The 20,561-nt window shown below is 36.0% G+C and overlaps 1 protein-coding gene across 1 annotated transcript; it reads right to left on the reverse strand.

Moving 5' to 3' along the window:
* Window positions 1-11,255: 11,255 nt before the first annotated feature.
* Window positions 11,256-20,024, reverse strand: ptger2a (prostaglandin E receptor 2a (subtype EP2)). The gene is made up of 2 exons (XM_026242585.1): window positions 18,568-20,024; window positions 11,256-15,480 (listed from the first exon to the last, which is right to left on the reverse strand). The coding sequence occupies exons 1-2, from the start codon at window positions 19,405-19,407 to the stop codon at window positions 15,187-15,189; spliced, it is 1,134 nt and encodes a 377-aa protein (XP_026098370.1). The 5' UTR covers window positions 19,408-20,024; the 3' UTR covers window positions 11,256-15,186.
* Window positions 20,025-20,561: the final 537 nt, after the last annotated feature.

Consider the following 20,561-nt stretch of genomic DNA (forward strand, 5'->3'; position numbering starts at 1 on the left):
AGTATGTCATTAATTACTTTTGTAACAGGAGTTCATTTGTGTATAAAAACTCTTTTATTTGGTCTGAAACAAGGGATTCTAAAATTTTTGACAAAACACACAAATTAGATATAGGCCGATAGTTAGTTAAAACTGCTGGATCACCTCCTTTAAACAAGGGAGTAACAAAAGCTGACTTCCAAACTGATGGTTTTTCATTGTTTTGAATTGACAGATTAAAAAGAATTGTAGGGGGCTCTGCAACAAAATCAGCCGCCTTTTTCAAAAAGTAAGGCTCTATTAAATCTGGTCCAAAATTTTGGGGGGGGCTTCATTACTTTTATTCACAGAAAGAGACTTGATACTTTCCAAAATTTCTGTGGATTATTGAGGTTTTCACTTGTGACTGATAAATAATATTCTGATTTAGCCTTTTTGATAAGAGAGGTACATTTATTTCTTAATTATCTGAAAATGGACCAGTCAGTGGCAGAATCGCCATTTCTAGCTTTAGCCCATGCCACATTTCGCTGATGGATGATGTCTGACAACTCTGGAGAAAACCAAGGGTTTTCCTGTCCCTTCACTCTGTGCTTTGTCCAAGGAGCATGTTTATTTAAAATTTTCTCAAAATTCTCCTTAAAAAGTGTCCAGGCAAGCTCAACGGGCAACAGGCCTAGCTGTCCCCAGTTAATCAAAGATAGATCATGATGATAGGCTTGTTCATTAGAATTTTTCAAATTCCTCTTTATAATAATTTGTGATTTACATTTGGGTATTTTACTGCCTCTCGAAGTAGCAATAACACAAAAAAATTATGAGGGACATTTGTTAGAATCAAGTCAATTAAAGTATTTTTATCTGGATTTTTGAGATTAGGCCTTGTAGGTACATTTACCAACTGGCTAAGATTGACAGAATCACAGAAAGATTTAAATTCATCTGAAACAACATTTAGCCAGTCCCAATTCAAGTCCCCTGGCCAGTAAAAGTTCCCTATAGTTTAATCTGGACAAAAGAAGCTTTAAAGATGATAAAGCCTCCCTGGAGGCCGATGGAGGTCTATAACACCCCACAACAGTAATTGAAAGGGACTTAAATATTTCAACATTTAAGGCCAAAAACTCCATTTGCTTACAGAGAGAGACAGACAGAACAACTGATGCACCAAATCCTGACTTAACATAGATAGCTATGCCACCACCTTTCTTGGGCCTGTCAATGCGAAAAAACATTATACACATGCAGATTTATATCTTCATTAGTAATTGATTTTGTCAACCATGTTTCCGAAATTATCACTATGTCTGCATCTGTAGAATCAATCCAAGTTCTAACCGTGTCCATTTTGGGTAGTAAACTGCGAACATTAAGATGAACAAATTTAAGTCCAGGCATTGATTTAAATTCAGCAGGGGTCAGGATTGGGCTGCACATTTCCAGATAAAAGTAGGAGTAGTGTAATAATCAATCTGCATTTCACAGTATATTTTGAAGCCGGCCTATCATATGCTGAAACCAGGCAATGCCTGTCATTAATTGAGAAAGACAAATTATACAAAGCAAAACAATTTTGCAGTTTAGGCAAATCCCAATACAGATCCATCCAGAAATCCAGGTTCCAACAAAAGTGTAATGGTTCCTGGTGCATGTCAGTACTGGTTTTTGTGCCACTATAGTAGGTATCCTGTATGCCCAGCATATTATTAAAACAACTCACCATAGAATCAGTGCCCGGTTTCAAGTTCCAAGTGACCAACAGGGATAAGAAAATTAAGGAAAATGCCATTGTCATTCATTTACTAATAGTAAAGTTGACTAATAACAGTACCAGTTTTTCTTGTAGAGTATGGCCCAGCTTCCACAATGATGTTGCAGGCTTAGGCTTGTTAATCCAAGCTCCAGGAGTATGTAGCAGGCCAGGCCCGTTAGCCTAGCCTCCAGGGTGATGGGTGAGACTCAGGCTGGTTTGCCAAAGCTCCAGGAGAATGAAGCACGCCAGGTCCGCTAGCCTTGCTCCAGGAGTATGAAGCAGGCTCAGGCTGGTTTGCCAAAGCTCCAATGAGGTTGTTGCAAGCTCAGGCTGGTTAGCCCAAGCTCCAAGAGGATATACCAGGATCAGGCTGGTTAGCCCAAGCTCCAGGAAGATGTAGCAGGCTCAGGCTGGTTAGCCCAAGCTCCAGGAGAATATAGCAGGCTCAAGCCCGTTTGCCTAGCTCTGTTTAGCCTGGGCTAATAGGATCAGGCTCAGTTTAGCAAAGTTAGCTCAGAGCAGAGGTAAAGTGTCATTTTTAAACTCATAGTAGTCCACAATCTTCTTAAAAGTTTAAGATGAAATTTCCATGTAAATGACTTGTACAACTTAAAAACTACAACTTAAAAGGAGTAAATACTATGAAATCCATTTAAATGCAATCAGTCCAGATAGAGACACTGAGCAGATCTTAGATAGCTGCTATCTTGGATTCTGAGAATGATACCATTTGATGATACCATTTGATGAGATTTTCAAATGTTTTTAAAGAAGTGTCTCATATGTTCACCTAGGCTGCATTTATTTGATTATTTTCGATTATTACAGCTTAAATAACTTTTTAAATATGTTTTAAAATGCATTTTATTCCAGGGAAATTCAGTCTGTCAGTGTCACATGATCCATCAGAAGTCATTCATTTAAAATAGTACGTTTTGTAATATGGTAAATGGCTTACTGTCATTTGCCAAATTTAGGATGTACCTCTATTTAAAAAAAAAAAAGAAAAAAACATCAGAAAAAGAACTATACACTTTTTATGTACTGTAGCTACAATCTTATATAAAAAAAGAGAATTTGTAGAGTAAGCATTAGTTTGCGGTCTGTTTTCATGATTTAGCAATCAAACGTGATGCTGTCCCAATGAATAAGTTGCTATTTCCAAGCCACGTCATCTGGAGTTCTGTTTTTCCAGATGCCTTTAGGCTCTGAATATATAAAGGATAATTGCTTTGAAGGCTGAAGGACAGAAACAGTCATTTTATTGACAATGCAGCCCTCTAAGCCTTTATAATGAATCCGACATTTAACAAATTGTAATTAACTCTCAGCACTAATGCATCAAGCAGCAAATCTGTTTTAGCATGATGTGTGTGATTGCAGTCACATTTTCAACAAAATTAAACCTTTTTTTTTTAAATTGGACGTTCCACCACATCATGAAATTTCCTCTTATTCTCTTGGGTTTAAGGTCTTATAATGTGGCTTATTTAAGATAAAACCGATGACAGCAATATGCAGTTGTGAGTTGTCACGCATGGCTTGTTTGGAGGGAAAGTAAGAAGCAGAAGTGGTGTTTTCTTTCATTTCATTTCTTTATTTTGGCACCAGTCAAACCAGTGGATTGCAAAATGTTGTGAAACGTGCAAGCTGCTACAAGAAAACCAGACAGACTAGTTTATACTTTCATTTAAACTTCATCTGAATAGTAATTTAGGCCTGAAAGACCAAGAAGGGTCTCCTTTACAAACTGTTCCAACAATAAAGTTATTTACAAGATAAGCTGAAGCATGAAGAAAGACTTGTGCAATATTTACCTTCTTTTCTGTATGAACGAGCTCAAATGAACCAAAGCGCGTTATTTCATAAAGTCAAGAAAAGTACTTCAAGTTAATAAGATGTCAAGTGTGACATTCATGTTCTTTGAGTCACAACAGAATAAGGATATACAAAATCATGAGAACAGACTGAGGATATTCACTCTTGCAACAGGGTTCATGTGCAATACTGTGATTTTAGTGGGCCATTATGATTTAAAAGTAAGATTTAAAGGCACAGGGCACCTAAAAAAATAGTGATAAATAGATTTCTTTCTTTTAATGAACCTGAATAGGGATAGTCTTACAGCAACACAATTATTTACATTTCTGTCTTTTCCTAATGCAACGTTATTATGTGGTTTCAGAAAAGCAAATAATTAATCATTATTGTCATTAATGATGATTATTAGTTTTTTTGTGTGAAATAATTCTCTTTAAAGCCACCAAAACTTTTCTGTAACTGCCAAGTTTAATGATACAAGCGCAGGTTTCATGCGTGGTTTTTATGCACACACAAGTAAAAACATGTCAGGTGGACTCTTCTCTGACATCATTACACAGACACAGGTTTAACTAAGAACACTCTTTCCTTCGTTTATTGCCAGGTGTGTCTTCTCCCACATCGAAACCCTTTATCTGTAATGCACATCTTCTTAGGAAGTTTGTCGTCAATACTGAATTGATATTCACTAACTCAATTTGCATGTTAATGATATTAAATAATGATACTTTGGACTAATATGATCAGAGAGGAAGGGTGCACAGCAGATGAGTAACAGAATGCCATAATCACTTCACAATAAATGCATGCAGGAAAATGCAGATGTGCAGATCAATAACAGTAATTAGATGGTTAGTTTCTGTTATGTGGTCTTGTGAGAAGTTGTTGCAAAAAAAAAAAAATCAGCACAGGTTGTGTGAAGCGAGTATTATTTATTTATGCACTTAAAAAATCTATAGTTTCTCACACACTTGAATTAATGATGCGTCTGCTAAAAATATAACATAATATGTATAGATCTGAGGAAATGAGGAAGGTAATTTGACTGGAACATTGCACATTATATATTACACAAACGTGAGTAGCATATGGGATTTATATTTTTGTACTTCTGAAAATTGTAAAATATTTAAAGAAAAAAGCAGCCACTGAATGACCTGTCGGAGAGAAATATTTATATTTTAATGATTCAGCTTGGACTAAACATCCCCACAACTCAAGACATAAAACTGCACAGTTGAAACTTTCCATCTAGTGGATGAAATCTGATAAATCAGCCATGGATATGTGAACTTGCCCCAATGCTTGACACTTTAGATTGTATCTTGTGTTTAACATTAGCCCACATCCATCAAAGATGAAATATAGGCCTGATATGCTGCACTGCAGGTGATGGTAAGCATTAATCTCTTGATCTTTAGCAAGAATGGACGGTTGAATCTCATTTTCCATTTACATGTCTCATGCTTGGCTGTGTGTGTGTGTGTTTTTTTTTTTTTATGAAGCACAAGCTGCAACAAGATCCATTTCCTTGTAACTGGTTCATATTCAATATACTGTATTAGGTCACAGCAGGTATGAATGTTCTTGTTATCATTAGTATTATTCTGTTTATTGTTTCTTTCGGAATCAAATCAAACTATTCAGTGGATTTAGTTATGTACACATGTTTATTTAGTTAAAATGTTGAGTTAATACATTCAGGATAAGGTTTAAACAGTTTTAATTTGTGGATTTACCTGTCTGCTTTAAGGATATCTTCAGTTGTGTATAAATGCACTTTATCACACAGTTTATTATATAGTTTATTCACAAGTTGTTTATTGGTTTATGTGTTTTAATTTATTTACATACACACTACAATTCGAAAGTTTAAGAAGACTGAAAGTCCCTTATGGTCATCAAGGCTGCATTTATTTAAATAAAATACAGTTAAAACAGTAATATTGTGGACTATTGTTTCAGTTTAATATTTAAATGTTTTAAACTGTCAATTTTTCTGTGATGGAAGTCTTCAGCGTTTCATAATGTGACCGACACTTACCAACCCAAACCTTCAAATGGTAGTGGTTTTAAATCTATTTACATACATTGCCTTGAAGCTGAAAGATCTTTATACACAAATTGTGTAAACCCTATTCTGAATCTACCCACATATCCTGTCAACAAATATATGTGTTAAGGGAGTGATGTCTAACCTTTATGCCTATCTGGCATAAGCAGGCTTCAGGTGGTAGGTCCTTCTTCCGATAAAAACAAAACAAACATCGTCTGGACCATTTTCGGAGAACTGGGTGAGGAGGGACATCCGCTTCAGAGACCCCACGGGAAAAGAAAGCGGTTTCAAAGAATAAAACAAAACAAACAAAATCATGTGCCCTGCAACACTTCCTCCATGTGCAAGAAACACTGTTTTTTTTCACTCAGCTGTTGACATCCCTGGAGACCGATGACGACTGTAAGGGTGGTAGTCTATGTAGAAGGCCCAAGTGCCTACTCCTGATGAAGTAAAATGAGAACCTTTTGGCTGGGGTAACAATTCATCCAAGCTATTCCATATGCTGATGTTACACACAGTATATTCCTAAATCCCGGGTTATTCCTAAACCCCCAGTGTCAGTTTCATCGATTTGGATGTATGCAACACACAACCAGTTTGCATAACCTCTCTAACATTGCATCCTCATATACTGGTTATTGTATTATCAAGTTTTTCCTGATCTGACTTTTTGGACTAAGGAAAAAAATGTAACTGTCTTCCATCACCATTACATTTTCCCCCTCAGTTGGCGCCGATAGCCTTGAGGCACCAAGCCAACTTAAACAATTAGTTCACCCAAAAATGGAAATTGAACAAAGGCCTCCTGTTGGGAATCCCAACTGTTTTTATAAAAAAAATCTCCGTATTTCAAATGTAATAAACACTTTTCTCTCACTTCTCTTATTTGTCATATGCGTCGGATAATGCAGAACGTATGCGCAGCGCACGCCTTGAGATATGCTAGTCGTGCGGGTTCATTTAGAGGACCGTAGGAAACAAAATTTCCTTACTTTAGCTAAGGAAAACCAGTCTCCTCTTTATTTATATCGAAACCATCCTTTCTTTATAAACCCTTGGTTTGTACTTCTAATAATTCATGACCGGCATCTTGTTATGTTCTCTCTCCGCGTTTGTCACTAATCATGCAATGCTGACATCTTACGTCATCCGCCGGAATGGCTTCAACATATGACAGATGCCGTAAGTGAGAGAAAAAGGTGTTTATGACATATGAAATATGGATATTTCTCTTACAAACATGCATGGATTCACTATAGGGGCTTTATTCTCCCCCCAGAGTGGTGTGAGGCATGTTTATTATGAATGCTTGTGCTTTATTCGACGACTTATGGACTGTTCACCTGCAACACCCGCTGACTGCCATGATAGAGCTTGGAATAGCTGGGATAATTTTTATTACAAATCCGACTGGATTTGTCTGTAAGAAGAAAGTCATACACACATCCGACTGGATTCGTCTGTAAGAAGAAAGTCAAACACACCTAGGATGCCAAGAGGGTGAGTAAAACACAAGCTAACTTTCATTTTTTGGTGAACAAACCCTTTAAGGCACAGTTGCGCTATGGCTGTCCCGAGTTAGAATCTCAGCTCGAGGACCTCTCCTAATTCCATCCACCATTTCTCTTTCCCACTCTGTCAGCTCAACACTGTAACTGTACACAGCAAAAAGGTTTTAAAAATCCCCTCAAACAAAAACTGTTTACACAATGTGCAGAGTTTATGTTGTATAAATCGAGTTCACGCCATATCGTTATTACCTTAATTTCAAGAAACCAACTTGTAAAAAGCATTCACATCCTCATTGAACTCGTTATTTAAACTTGTGAATTGGGAGTATTCTAATAGCTACAACATAGCAACTCAGATTCATTGTGCTATATTTAGGCATATTGCGAGTTCAGATTCCAAGGGTGTGAACAACTTTAATGTCCTGCTGTCATCTCAAAATCATGGTTATATGATATGGCATAAATGCATCATGTGTATAATTCTGTGTTACTGTCCAAAGCATGTGAACATGTGAACATGCACACAGTTTGTTGTCTGCTGCTAAGCATAACAATAATATTCTAACACCACATCGTTTCACACTGTACAAATTTGACACCACAATGCGGTGCTACCCCTGCTCCAGAGAAGTAAAAAAGTAGTGTTATCCCCCTTCTAAATTCCAAGTGTGAAACGTTAAGCACTAAGTTTCTGTTAGCTAGCTAATTCACCTTTAAGTGATCAGCTTTTGGTGACAGCTCTGCACACTGGATTCAGTTTCAAACATTTTCCGATCATCCAGGAGCTTACATCTCATTCAGTGACTGGTTGATGCTTTAGATTTAAAGCCAATGGTGTACAGAGGCCAGTGTGTCATCATGCCTTTAGACGTTTTAGCCCTTATTTCAGTTCTGTCTCAAAGGTCAAAGACTGTTAAAATAACAATGAGTTGAGTATTATTAACAGAGACATGACACCCGTAGGGACAGGGTAAGGGTCATCATCCATATGCTGTGCATAGCAACAGTAGGAGTCTTGACTTATTGTTAAGCATCATATACAGTCACAAGGTATGAGTGATGACGGCAATGTTTAGATCTCTACGGAGAAACACTGTACAGACAGTTGATGATGTGCCCAGTGGAAATTGAGCTGACCTTGGTTCATTTTCTTGCATCTGTGATATAACAAGCATTAAGAACATGAGCAAAAAGTACCTGTCTCTCTTGCATATGAGATCGATTATATTTAAATAAGCCAGAAAGGAAAACTAAAGGAATATATTACAATGTAAGAATGCAAAAATCCCCCACTCTATTAAATGTGGGAAAAGATAAGTCAATTGAATTTCAATGCTACTCATTCCCTCATAAAGGATTTCAGTGCACCCTTTTGTCAACCATTCTTAACTATTACAATAATTTTTGACTTCAGATTGAAGTTGAGCTGAGTAATTTTCTTCATCAGTCTTTTCGCATTAATTTTAACTGAGGTTATTTTTAAATTAAATAAAAAGAAAATACTTCCAAGTCCAAGGCCATTGAATAATAGTGACAGTGATTTTCTTCTAGCTGTGTAGGAATGGACTGCACAAGGAGAGGAGGTCATTTCAGCTCCACTTTAGTGTTTCTGACTATAAAAACAAATTGAGTTAATTTGTCCAAGCAGACTTAAAGTGCTTCCATCTTGAATTAACCACAGTGCTGTTAGATTCATTGTTTTCATTACCTTTAGTTCTCCAGTCCTCTTGCGCAATGAGGACACAAGCCGATGATGGCTGCAAATTATTTAAGGTGCAACTTCTGATAAAACCCCTGTTACGTGAAATGGAGTGAAAACTGTATGAGAATTCTGTTGAAGACCATGTGTCACATAGTTCATGGTCTTCCGCCAATCGCGTCTCGCCAGAGTTCTCATGAACATCGAGGCTGAGCTGTTCTCTCCTGAGGTTTATGCTTGTCATATTGGGCCCATTCCAGAATTACTAAGTAGCTATCTGAATTATTTTTGGGCTGGGAAGTCCACGCCATCGGTTGTATGCTTGACCGGGGCCCTTTATAAGTGAGCATGACCAGTGAGATGAGGTTATGTGTTTTCCCGTATGCCCAACCCCTGGCATTCACTGCAGACAGGACATGAATATTATGCCTAATTAGCCCAGCCTCAGCTGAGCTAATCAAAAGCAGAAGGGCAAAGAAAAATCATCCAATTGCATGAGCTGGTTAATTATTGGCTGTTCTGGGAGTTTTCTGCGTAATGGGAAACACAACGCCATTTTGTGACGCTCTTTCTCTGGCGCAGGAGATTATGGGTAGGACGTGATTTTAAAGATGAAGACCACTTTGCGGTAGCCTCCCAGAAAAAAAACAAAAAATAATTAATTCTGTGTTTTTTGGGAATTTCCCATCGGGACAAAGTGATCACTTGTTTTGCAAATCGAGGGAACGCAATAGAAAATTGTGTGCACGTTTTAGTACAGTGAGGGAACAAATTAGTAAATCGTGCGCACAATTTATTTCTTTTTTCTTGCATGTCATGTCTGGGTCACCGTAGAAATCCATCAACAAAATCCTATTTTAAAATGTGTTTTCTGAAATATTGATTTGATGCTCATTCATAGATATCTTATGAAATCAAAATTATAGTTGAATGGCTTAAAGAAAATAGATATGCTATTGTACTTCAAAAAAGGAAAATATTTAAAGTTTCATTTTTTTTAGTTATGTTTAATATATATATATATATATATATATATATATATATATATATATATATATATATATATATAATATTTTAAAATATTAACATGTTCTAATGATGCTTTTTTTAGATAATAATGCATGTAATAAATCATAAATCACATTTTATAACATTTCTAATATTTTGGTTATATTTTACATTATTTTTTCTAGTAAAAGGCTCTCTAGAAATAAACTGTTCACCTTAAAATGATGATACTGGACCCCACATTCACTGCATGAACTAAAAACATTATTAACAAAAATATCTTAATTTGTGTTCTACAAGAAATGCATACAGGTTTGGAAGGCAGAATTATTATTTTGGGTGAACTGTCCCTTTAAGCAATACTGTTGAGCTCAGCAATTGCTTCATTTCACTCAACATTAAACTTCACAGAGCAGCAGATATGACTGCACGGATACTGACTTCTTTTCCCTGGGTGAGAAATATAGAAATGAGTGTTTGGGGAGCTTGAGAAAAGAAAATGGAGATAAAGCGGGAGGTAAATGTATGAGCAATGTTAATTACAGAGTCTTGTGTCATTGTGTGCTTGTAATGCATGATGATGGGTATTTACTGATGTGTGGCATCAGTTATCTCCCGAGAGACGAGCAGCTGTTTCCTGCTGTTTCCTGCTAGTCATCCGCTGGTGCTCTGGCCGGGACTCGGAGATAACCTCACAGATCATTGCACCCTCCCTTTGCATCAGAAAACAAATAGAAGCATGTAAACACAGTTAGATCTGCTTTATGTGATTACAATGAAAACTTCCATGAGATTAAACAGGACACTGCTGTGCGCAGTCCTTCATGAGTCACCAATCTTCATTACCATCGTTGACGCTAATTACAGTAGATAGCTTTCATTAGCTTTGGTGTAATTGGGTAAATCTCATGACAACATTTCCAGCTCATATTTCACCCCAAAATCAAAAGAAGAAAAAAAGAAACTGCATTTTGCATTATTAAATCAAGCTTATTTTTATAAGACTATTCATGAGTTCATTTTCAGGATCTTTTAATTTTGTGTTTTAGTTTAATTATTACTGTGCATTTTTTTTTTTTTTTTATGATTCTCATAATTTATAATGTATGTTTTTTTCACATTACTATTACAAATGAAATGGCATAAACTATTACATATATAAAATGTAATTTCATAATTAGAATCTACTATAATTAAAAGTTTAATTTATAATATAATAATAAAATATAACTTTACATACAATAAATACAATTTAACCAACTTAAAACAATATAAATATAATAATACACTATACAAATATAAATCACTTATTAGTTTATTAATAATATTTTAAATTATTTATTATTATCTTCTTAATTTTTAATGAAATATCTGGTTTGTGATCGGTTTCATGACATGAAATTCATGCAAATAAGACAAAGCATATTCTTTTCAGTTATACAAGTTTATTACAGTCCATTATGGAAACTGATTATTAACATGCAATTACCTTGAAATACATAACTGACAATTCTCACAACAGCACAACCAGAAATTGTTGACTAATGAACAAGGATAGAAGCCAAAACAGCTCAAAGCATTTGTGTGTGAAAAAACGTACATCATTCTGAATCAATGGGCTGACTCAATAGACTTTCTGCACACAGCACTGTTAAGCATCGCAACGGGGGAGAGACAAAGAATCAGGCATCATGGGAAACATTTAAAGGTACTTTACAACAAATCACTTTGACACCTCGTATTCACAGAAAAAAAACATCTTATCTGTGACGCAGTAAATGTTTTGAACACCCTTGAGTTTTCTGAAAGAACCACAGGTAATTTTAGCTCTCAAGACCTGAGCTCAACTGTATGCCGTAGTTTGGTGTAGATATGTTCCCATGATGACTAAGGTTTGCTTGAGCTGAAGTATAGCCAGATCAAGATCTGTGTTCAGCTTCACACCTCCCGCTGTTATCTAAATATTTGCATTCTACACTCGCAAAAATACTCGAGTTCCCACAACCACACTGAAGCTAAGTGAGATTGCAGCTTCCAGTAATGGCATCATTAGATTTTTTTGAGCGATGTGGGGTTGAACTTGAGCCACACACACACCATGTGGTGTACTGATCAGAGCTGTGCATGCCTACATGCTAGGAGTGAATTTACTAGTCTGCACAAATTCTAAGGTAAGTTGCAAACAATTTATTTTAGCTACATTTAACTTTTTTTTTCTTTTGAAAGTTTGTCAACTAAATGTGTTTATCTAAATGCAGCTAAAATAAAATTTATTGCAACCACTTAAATTTGTTTAGTAAATTCGATGAATAATTTTTTTTTTTTTTTTTTTTCAGTTCTATCTGCACTGGCACACGTACTGCGTCATTTATATGATAAATCTTTAAAAAAAAAACACACACACACACACACATTAGCATGTTCTTGGTTTTCTGATGCTGGTTAATGGTCACATGACAAGCAGGCAAACAAATAAAATATTTATAGCAATCGTTCACAAAAAAAAGAAAAAAAAGAAAAAAGAAATGTACTCACTCCCAGGCCATCCAAGATGTAGTTAAATGTATCTCTTCTTTGGAATAGATTTGGAAAAAATGTAGCATTCCATCACTTGCTCACCAAGAGATCCCCTGCAGTGAATGGGTGCCATCAGAATGAGATTTGAGAGAGATAACATCTAATAAAAAAAATCACAATAGTCCACAAGTAATACATACATCTCCATTCGATCTTGTGTCTTACATCTTGTGAAGCATAAATCTGCAAGTTTGTTTGAAACAAATACATCATTAAAGATGTTTAAAGCAATGCTTCTGGCTAAAATATGAGTCCTCCATCCAAAATATTGCTTTCTCCAGTAAAATGTTGTCATGTCTGAATCAAAAGAGAAATGTGCACAGATCAAGCACTGTTTACAAGCTGAAATTGTTTTAAACAAACATTTTGGTGTACTCTGATATCAGAGAACAACAGGGAATGGATGTTTTCACTGGAGAAAGCGTTATTATGGATTATGAACTGGTGTTTTACTTAAAAGTGATGGTTTCAATTTAAAAAACCTTAATAGAGGATTTGTTTCTTACAAACACAGGCTTTCATTAAGATATTAAAAGCATGGACTGTGGATTACTTGTGATTTTTTTTTTTTTATCAGCTGTTTGGATTCTCATTCTGATGGCACCCATTCACTACAGAACTTTCAGGAGATTTTCTTTTTTGTGTGGACTATTCCTTTCACAAATTTGCATTTACAGTCATAACAGTATGCATATTTGGCATGCTATTCTAGTGGAGGGCTCAAAGCTCGAAATTTAGCAAGAGATCTCCCCCATTTCCCAAGATGGGATGGGAATAGTAAGAAATTAGGAGTTGGGGTGGAGGAGGGATGACAGAAATCTGTCGTGGGACAAAGGTAAGTTGCCTGTATAAACTTAGTGTTTTGCTGAGTTGATTATCAGAATGTGCTCCACCTTTGCTAAATTTATCTGAACGTGCTCCTCTCAAACTTTCCTAAGACATAATTAGTAAGTGTTTAATTTTCATTATTTTTTATTTTATTCTAGGGTTACAAATGGGTTTACAAAGTAGAGTTTGGGAAAACCCTTTTAATGCGACCAAATGCTGAGAAACTTTTGCTGCAACAGCGTAGGTATCTGTTCACCTATAAAAAAGAGTGAGTGGAGTTGTGCTTGATTTGGCATAACTGGCATGGCTTCTTTCACAACCTCAATCATGTTAGACATTCCTGTGTAGCCTATCAGTGGTTACTCTAGAGTGTAGGCGGACCGAGGATAAAAAAAAAACGCAAATGTTTCTAGCTTCTCATATTAATACATGTAATTACATTCCGAAAAGTGTGATTGCGATAAACCTTTTTCCTTTCATGGTCAGTTTAGGTCAATTGCTGTCATGGTGGAGCAGTAAAACTAAACTAACCTAAATGAAAACAGACGGGAAGGAAACTTTCCTCCTAAAGGCATGTGTTTATCACAGCACTGTAATGCAAGAACCATTCATATTTACAGGACCACATGCAAGCAATGCACTAGACAATCATTTGAGTGTTTGCATACTCATTAATGGCCTCAGGGTGAGTATGCATGCTTTATTTCTTTCTTTATTAAGAGGCGTGAGTCCTGAACAGGTTTGGGCAAAAATCTGAATTAGCTTACTAACTGGCTTGCTTTCAATTCATACAGTTTTTTAAATTTATTATTATTGTTTGTTTGTTTGTTTTTCTCCAAAACTGTCAAGCCAAAACTCAGATTTTGTCTTGGCAAAAATTGCTTTTCTAGTTAAAAATATTCAGTCATGGGATTTTGTTATTACTATTATTATATTTTGTATTCATTTTAATTCTACGTCCTTACATTCAAATTCAAAATGCACTCTGCATTTTGTTTGCCTATATGATTCAAATTCAGGAACTGTATTGGGAATTAAAATCACACACAATCCTGCCTCAGACTCTGATCTTTTAGTGATTAGCTCCTTTTCACAGTGCATTCGGATGGATATGATGTGTTTACGTTTAACAGACAATTTCACATCATAAATAACATGCATAGACAACACAAGTCACATTATATCACAAGTACATTCAAGACATCCAGAAAACAAGTATCTTGACACAAAGATTAGGTCTGTAGCTACTGAACTGTACCACGCATGTCGTCATGCTTATATGCTTATACTAATTATATACAATCAAAATCTCTCACATGAAAGAAGTGACCAATTAGCATTGAATCACGTCAGCCTATATGTATGAAGACACATATATGTCACTCACTTACTGTTGTATCAACATAAATTAAAGAGCAATAAATATGTTGATAATATAAATACAAGCAGGCAGCTTTCATATGTAACACTTGAAGAACTGCTTGACTTGAAATGCAGGAAACCTCATCACATGATTCTCTTGAACACAAAAGTGTCCAAAGTGACATACTGCATGCCATTTAACCGTTAACCTGTCTGAAAGCACGACCCTCCTAAAAAGGAAACCTAGATGAGCAATGATTGTGGAGTGGTAGCTTCAGGATAGTTCCTCTGTCTTCAGACAATCCAAACACTGAATAACTTCTTCCAAACTGGAATATCCTCCTTGACTGAATGTCCGCTAAATATGCCTTGAATGTTTGTCAAGTTCTTCTGGTGATCGCATGTTGACAGGGCCCTCAGTCTCAAAACAATTATTGTAGTGGTTGATGGAACATAACTTATGCTTTTGACCTCACAGTTGGCTTTATTACAGAGAATGCTGTCAAAGAACGTAATCATAACGTTGTCTTCCAAAGCATATTGATTTTTAGATGGATCTATCCAGTCCATAAATACTGTCCTCATCACGTCAGATCATCTGAACGGTTGACTTGTTGAGGTGTGTGGTCTCCACAGTGGTGCAAGTGTGTTGGTACAGCTCGATTTGGCAGTTTGGGTTTTTGGAAATGGAAGTTTTGAACAGGGAGTTTCTGGAGGGCATGAAGCTGGTCTTGCACAGCGCCCCTCCCAGGAAGCGCAGGACTGAGGGGCTGAAGAAGATGAAGACCCAGGGGTCGATGATGGAGTTGACCGAGAGGAACCGCAGAGCTATGAGATCTTGGCTGTCATTACAGTTTCCCATGGATTTGATGTACACGCGGATCTAGAGAGAAGAAGAAGGTAATTCAGCATCATCCATCCATAACCACACATGGCACTTTGACAGATGATGCTGTCATAGGCACAGTGAGATTTACCGAAGAAAGCAGAGAAGCATGAAGATACATATCTTCAATAAATCATATATGAAATGTCAATAGATAGATAGATAGATAGATAGATAGATAGATAGATAGATAGATAGATAGATAGATAGATAGATAGATAGATGAATGGATAGATTGCACTAACTGTAATGAAAGCAATGTGGTGAGATATCTGGAGCCTCTGAATACACTGTCTGGTCTAAAGTATAGTTTTGCATTCATGATTTTAATAATTCATGTCCTTTTCCACATCCCACAAATCATATCTAATCGGATAAGTGGGATACCATTATAGTTGTTGACATGCTTCTATAAAACCCAGTGCTCATTTATCAGTATTAGTGACAGCATGGATGTGTTTCATCTCACACACAAGATAATGTGCACAAATAGCATTACTTCTCATCAGCGAGTTATTACTCTAAAATTACAGATAAGACTTTAAAAGGCAAGAGACTTGTTGGTTGTTTTCCCCACTGATTCCAATTTAAGGAGCTTTTGCTTTTACTAAGATTTCAGCTGTAACTGAATGAGACAATTATGTGGGCACATATGATTATGGGTGTGTATTGAACAACTCCAAAACTTAAACGGAACCATGACACAGTCTCTGAAAAAGTCTGGGTTTGTGCTTTCTGTCAATCATGGAAGCAGAAATATATATATAATCCACTTTCTAGATGTCTTCATCTTGGACTTCCCATCAATGAGTCATAAGGTCATTTTAAAATCTTTAGATCCTTTCACAGTTTATTCTCATAAAAACAACAGACACATGACAGAGCAGAAATGATTCATATTATTTTCCTATTTTCCTAAGTTTGTTTACTTCTGCACATAGTTTTTTATGACAAAAGCCTTTGTTTTGGTTTTTTCCTCTATCAAACATTTTGACATAGTTTTATTTGGTCAGGAAAACTATTTTTTGCAGATCGTCAAGTATGGTGAAAGAATTACGAAATTCTCATGCACTGCATTTCATCAAACTGGAATCTTAAAACTAATGTGTGATCCTCTCTTTGGATGTTTGAATATTTTCTCCTATCCAATTTTAACATGCAAAAAAACATGCAAAAACCACCAAAAGTGTTTTCTAAACTGATACTGAATCAGTTTTTAATTATTTTTAATCAGTGCATATATACATTCTAAAAAATACAAATCATTTCTATTTTGTAAAGACAATTATTTCTCACATAGCATCAAATCTTAAGGAAGTGAGTATTATTATGAAATCTGACTATTTGGATTATGTCTAATCTTTTATCAGACTGGAGCCATACATCATTGCATTTACCTATTACCCCGTCCCACAGATTTATTCAGAGGGCTGCTGGGATGATTTGAGTTTATCAGGAACAATTGAATTTCAGCATAAATTACAACAAGTTATATAATGTATGCTGAAATTGAATTGATAAACTCAATTTAAACCCAGTGAATCAGCAATATGTCAAAAGGTAGCAACTGTAATGCTTTAATATCCTTTCACCGACTGTTAATTATCATTTGTAAATAATTAACATGTGTAGCATCATTCCAGATCACTGAAGGGTGAGTGAAGGGTGTTTTAAACTGGTTTCAGCTAGAATATATAAAACAATATCAGTCTGCCAGCAACAAGAGTGTTTGTTTGTTACGACCAGTCTAATTGATTTTCACAAGAAATGATAAACTCCAAGAAAAATACACTGCAGCTATCTAAATCTCACACTGGAAGTTTTGAGAGAGATGAAATGATTATGGAAGCATGTGTGAAAGATCTTGGGTTTGTTCCATAGAAACACAAGATCTCAGTGAGCTGTAGTGTCTTTTTCAAAATGCCTAATAAAGCCCTGATAAAGTTCTCTGGCATTTGGTATCATGAATACCAGCTTCTCCAAGATATGTCAAAGCCTCTTCATCTTTATCACCATCCCTCTCTGAGAATGAACTAAATATGTGGTTACTTAGAAACCATAACATCCCCATGCCCTGTGACATGAACTTTAATATACAAGCATCCATTATGTTATTTGCTTTTGATTTACTTTGTCCAGTTCTCACCAGCTGGTTGTACTTTTTGTTCTTTTAACAGGCTCAAGCACAGTGCAAGCAGCTTAATGTCTTTTTTCTAAAACTTAATATCAAAAGAAACAAATGACAAAATAAACAATAGTTATATTTTAGAAAAATGGTTGAGTTAAAAAAGAATTATTCAGCTACAAATGTGACCCTGGACCACAAAAGCTTAGTCACACAGGCATATTTGTAGCAAAAACCAACAGTACATTGTATATGTCAAAATGATATATTTTTCTTTTATGACAAAAATCATTAGGATATTAAGTAATGATCATGTTTCATGAAGATACTGAGTAAAACCATAAATATATCAAAATATAAATTTTTGATTAGTAATACATGTAATGCTGTATGTATTGCTAAGGACTTAATCTGGAGAAAATGCACTCTAAGATTCCAGATTTCCAAATAGTTGAATCTCGGCCAAATATCGCCCTATCCTAAAAAAAAAAAAAAAAAAAAAACGTACATATATCAATAAAAAGCTTAATTATTCAGCTTACGGATTATGTATAAATCTCAAAATGAGCCTTATAACTGGTTCATAAATATTTAAATAAAAAATAAAAATCTAGTGTAATTTATTGCAGTTAAATGATATCTAATATATATTTTATCATCTGAATTAACTGTTTTATTCAGGTAAATGATTCAGTTATTATTTAAAATCAAAGAATGAAGCTAAATACATTAAACAATTTTTTATGGGATAAATAGCTCTTGTGTAATTTATTTGTATAATTAATTAATATTAATATTAAGTATTTAATCTGTTTTTCATCTTTTAACCCTTTTTATATACAACAATATATATTTTTTTAAATAAGTTGAATTACATTTAGTAAAGTTTAATAAATGCAAATTGTGAATTTCCTATAAAATCACTTTTCTCGATCCTAATAATACACTGTAAGTCTTACCATTAATGGCGAGGTACAAATGACAAATATGATTGTCATGAAGACCAGGAGAATGAGATGCTCCACCTCCGCTGCCCATGAGAAGTACCTCCTGTCCCTTTTACTCCGGGTCTGCACTGATCCTCGGTTCATTTTGTGCCTCCGGTACATTAACACCAGATGGTAAACTACAAAGCAGTTGCATGCCACTGTAACTGTAACAATGAACAGCATCACAGTGGCATAAATGTTGGCAAACACCTTGTCCTCAATCCCCTCTGGATTCATGGCAATAAAACACCACGTCCCGGGACAGTATTGCACATATTTCCCAAAGCCTGCAAATGGCATTAAGCAAAATAAAAAGCAGACTAGATAAATGCAAGGGATGGTGATGTATCCGCAGCGTTTGGTGACATGCCTCCCGTAGTGGTATGGGTACCCGATGGAGATGCACCGCTCCAGTGCCATGGCGAGGAGGATGGACAGCGTCGCCAGACTGAAGAAAGTCATGGCAAATCCGAAATATTCACACACCGCGCATGTCTCACTCATCCCGACTAGTGTGGTGTTGGTTATGTATGCAGTCTGCACCAGGGGACTGATCAAGCAGGTTCCCATTAGATCCGTAATAACCAGCGTGGTCACCAGCAAATGAAACAGAGACTGTCGCTGCCGGTTCTTCTCTTTCCTCCTGCGGAACTCCAGGAGAACCAACGCAACCAGGTTCCCGAGAACTCCAGATGCGAACATCATCGCACTGATGGTCGGGTCACTTGTCTTATCCATGATCAGACATTCATCACAGGTTTGGTTTGTTCTACCATCCTGTTTCACACAGTTTTTTTGTACTGTGTTCATTTCTGCCAGAGAAGTGCTGAATCTCCTTTTGTAGACCCTCTTGGAACTTCTTCTCAAAGTTCTCCGAGCTTCTTTGTATTAGCTTAGGTTGGCATGATTGAAAGCAAACTCTACATTAGAAAAACTGCATTTAGTTGGTCCATGTATCTTGTCTAGAATGACTCACCAGGGTAAAGGAATGGAGCTCATCAATGTAAGCATGGTGTGCTCCAAAAAAACAGATCCATGCAAGTATTTCAGTGCCTCTGGAGTCAGACAGACTTGCCTCTTCGCCTGCCCCGTGCTCTCGAAGGCAAAGAGGCAGTGGGAGAGTGTAGTGTGAGCCATGAGTTCCTCTACTGAATGAGCCGTTGACTGGTGAAACAACGTCATTGTCTTGACCACACCCTCCACACACACACACACACACACTCTGATCCAGACACAGCAATGAGAAATTTGAGCTTCCTTAAAACCTCATGTGCCGTTGAGACTTTATTTTCTGACTGTTTGGGGTCCCAAAGTGCTCTGTGCTGTGTGTGTACAAATAATATTATCAAATACTAAAACTTAGCTTGAAAGAGTCTCTTTATAGTTTACATGTGATATAAGTAATTCAATTTACCTTTATGAAAGAATTAGCTTTAAAATGACCTCTGAATAAACAATGAGCACTATGCTTGAAATGACCAATAATCAAATAAACATATCCGTTGTCCAAAATTTTGTGTTCTTCAGTTCTCATCAAAAAAAAAAAATAGTTTTTTAATTATTAACGAATCCTAATAGTTATAGTGTTGTCATATTTACATTATTAAACGTACTTCCTCTTGCTGTAACAGTTTGTGAATGCTGAAATATGTTCGAATTTTCCAATGCTTTAAGGCTGGGCATGTACTTGTCATAGCTCACAACATGCTCTGACACGTCTGGCCAGAAGGGAATTTTCTTTTTTTTACTTTAGGGATTCCTTGTCCTTTCTGTGCAATGTTTTATGAGCTGATAAAAACAGCATTTAAACATTTACAACAACTTTTTCTTCCATATACTGCTTTGCTTTAAATGTTTTGTTCATATTATTTATCTAGGCATATTTCCACCCAAGTAACACATTTTTCCTTGATTATGAAGCTTCTGTCAGGCCTGCTGAAGTGGTGGCTGTATTTATAGAGCTT

Source organism: Carassius auratus, unplaced genomic scaffold, assembly GCF_003368295.1.
Source record: "Carassius auratus strain Wakin unplaced genomic scaffold, ASM336829v1 scaf_tig00001658, whole genome shotgun sequence".
NCBI classification, from domain to species: domain Eukaryota; kingdom Metazoa; phylum Chordata; class Actinopteri; order Cypriniformes; family Cyprinidae; genus Carassius; species Carassius auratus.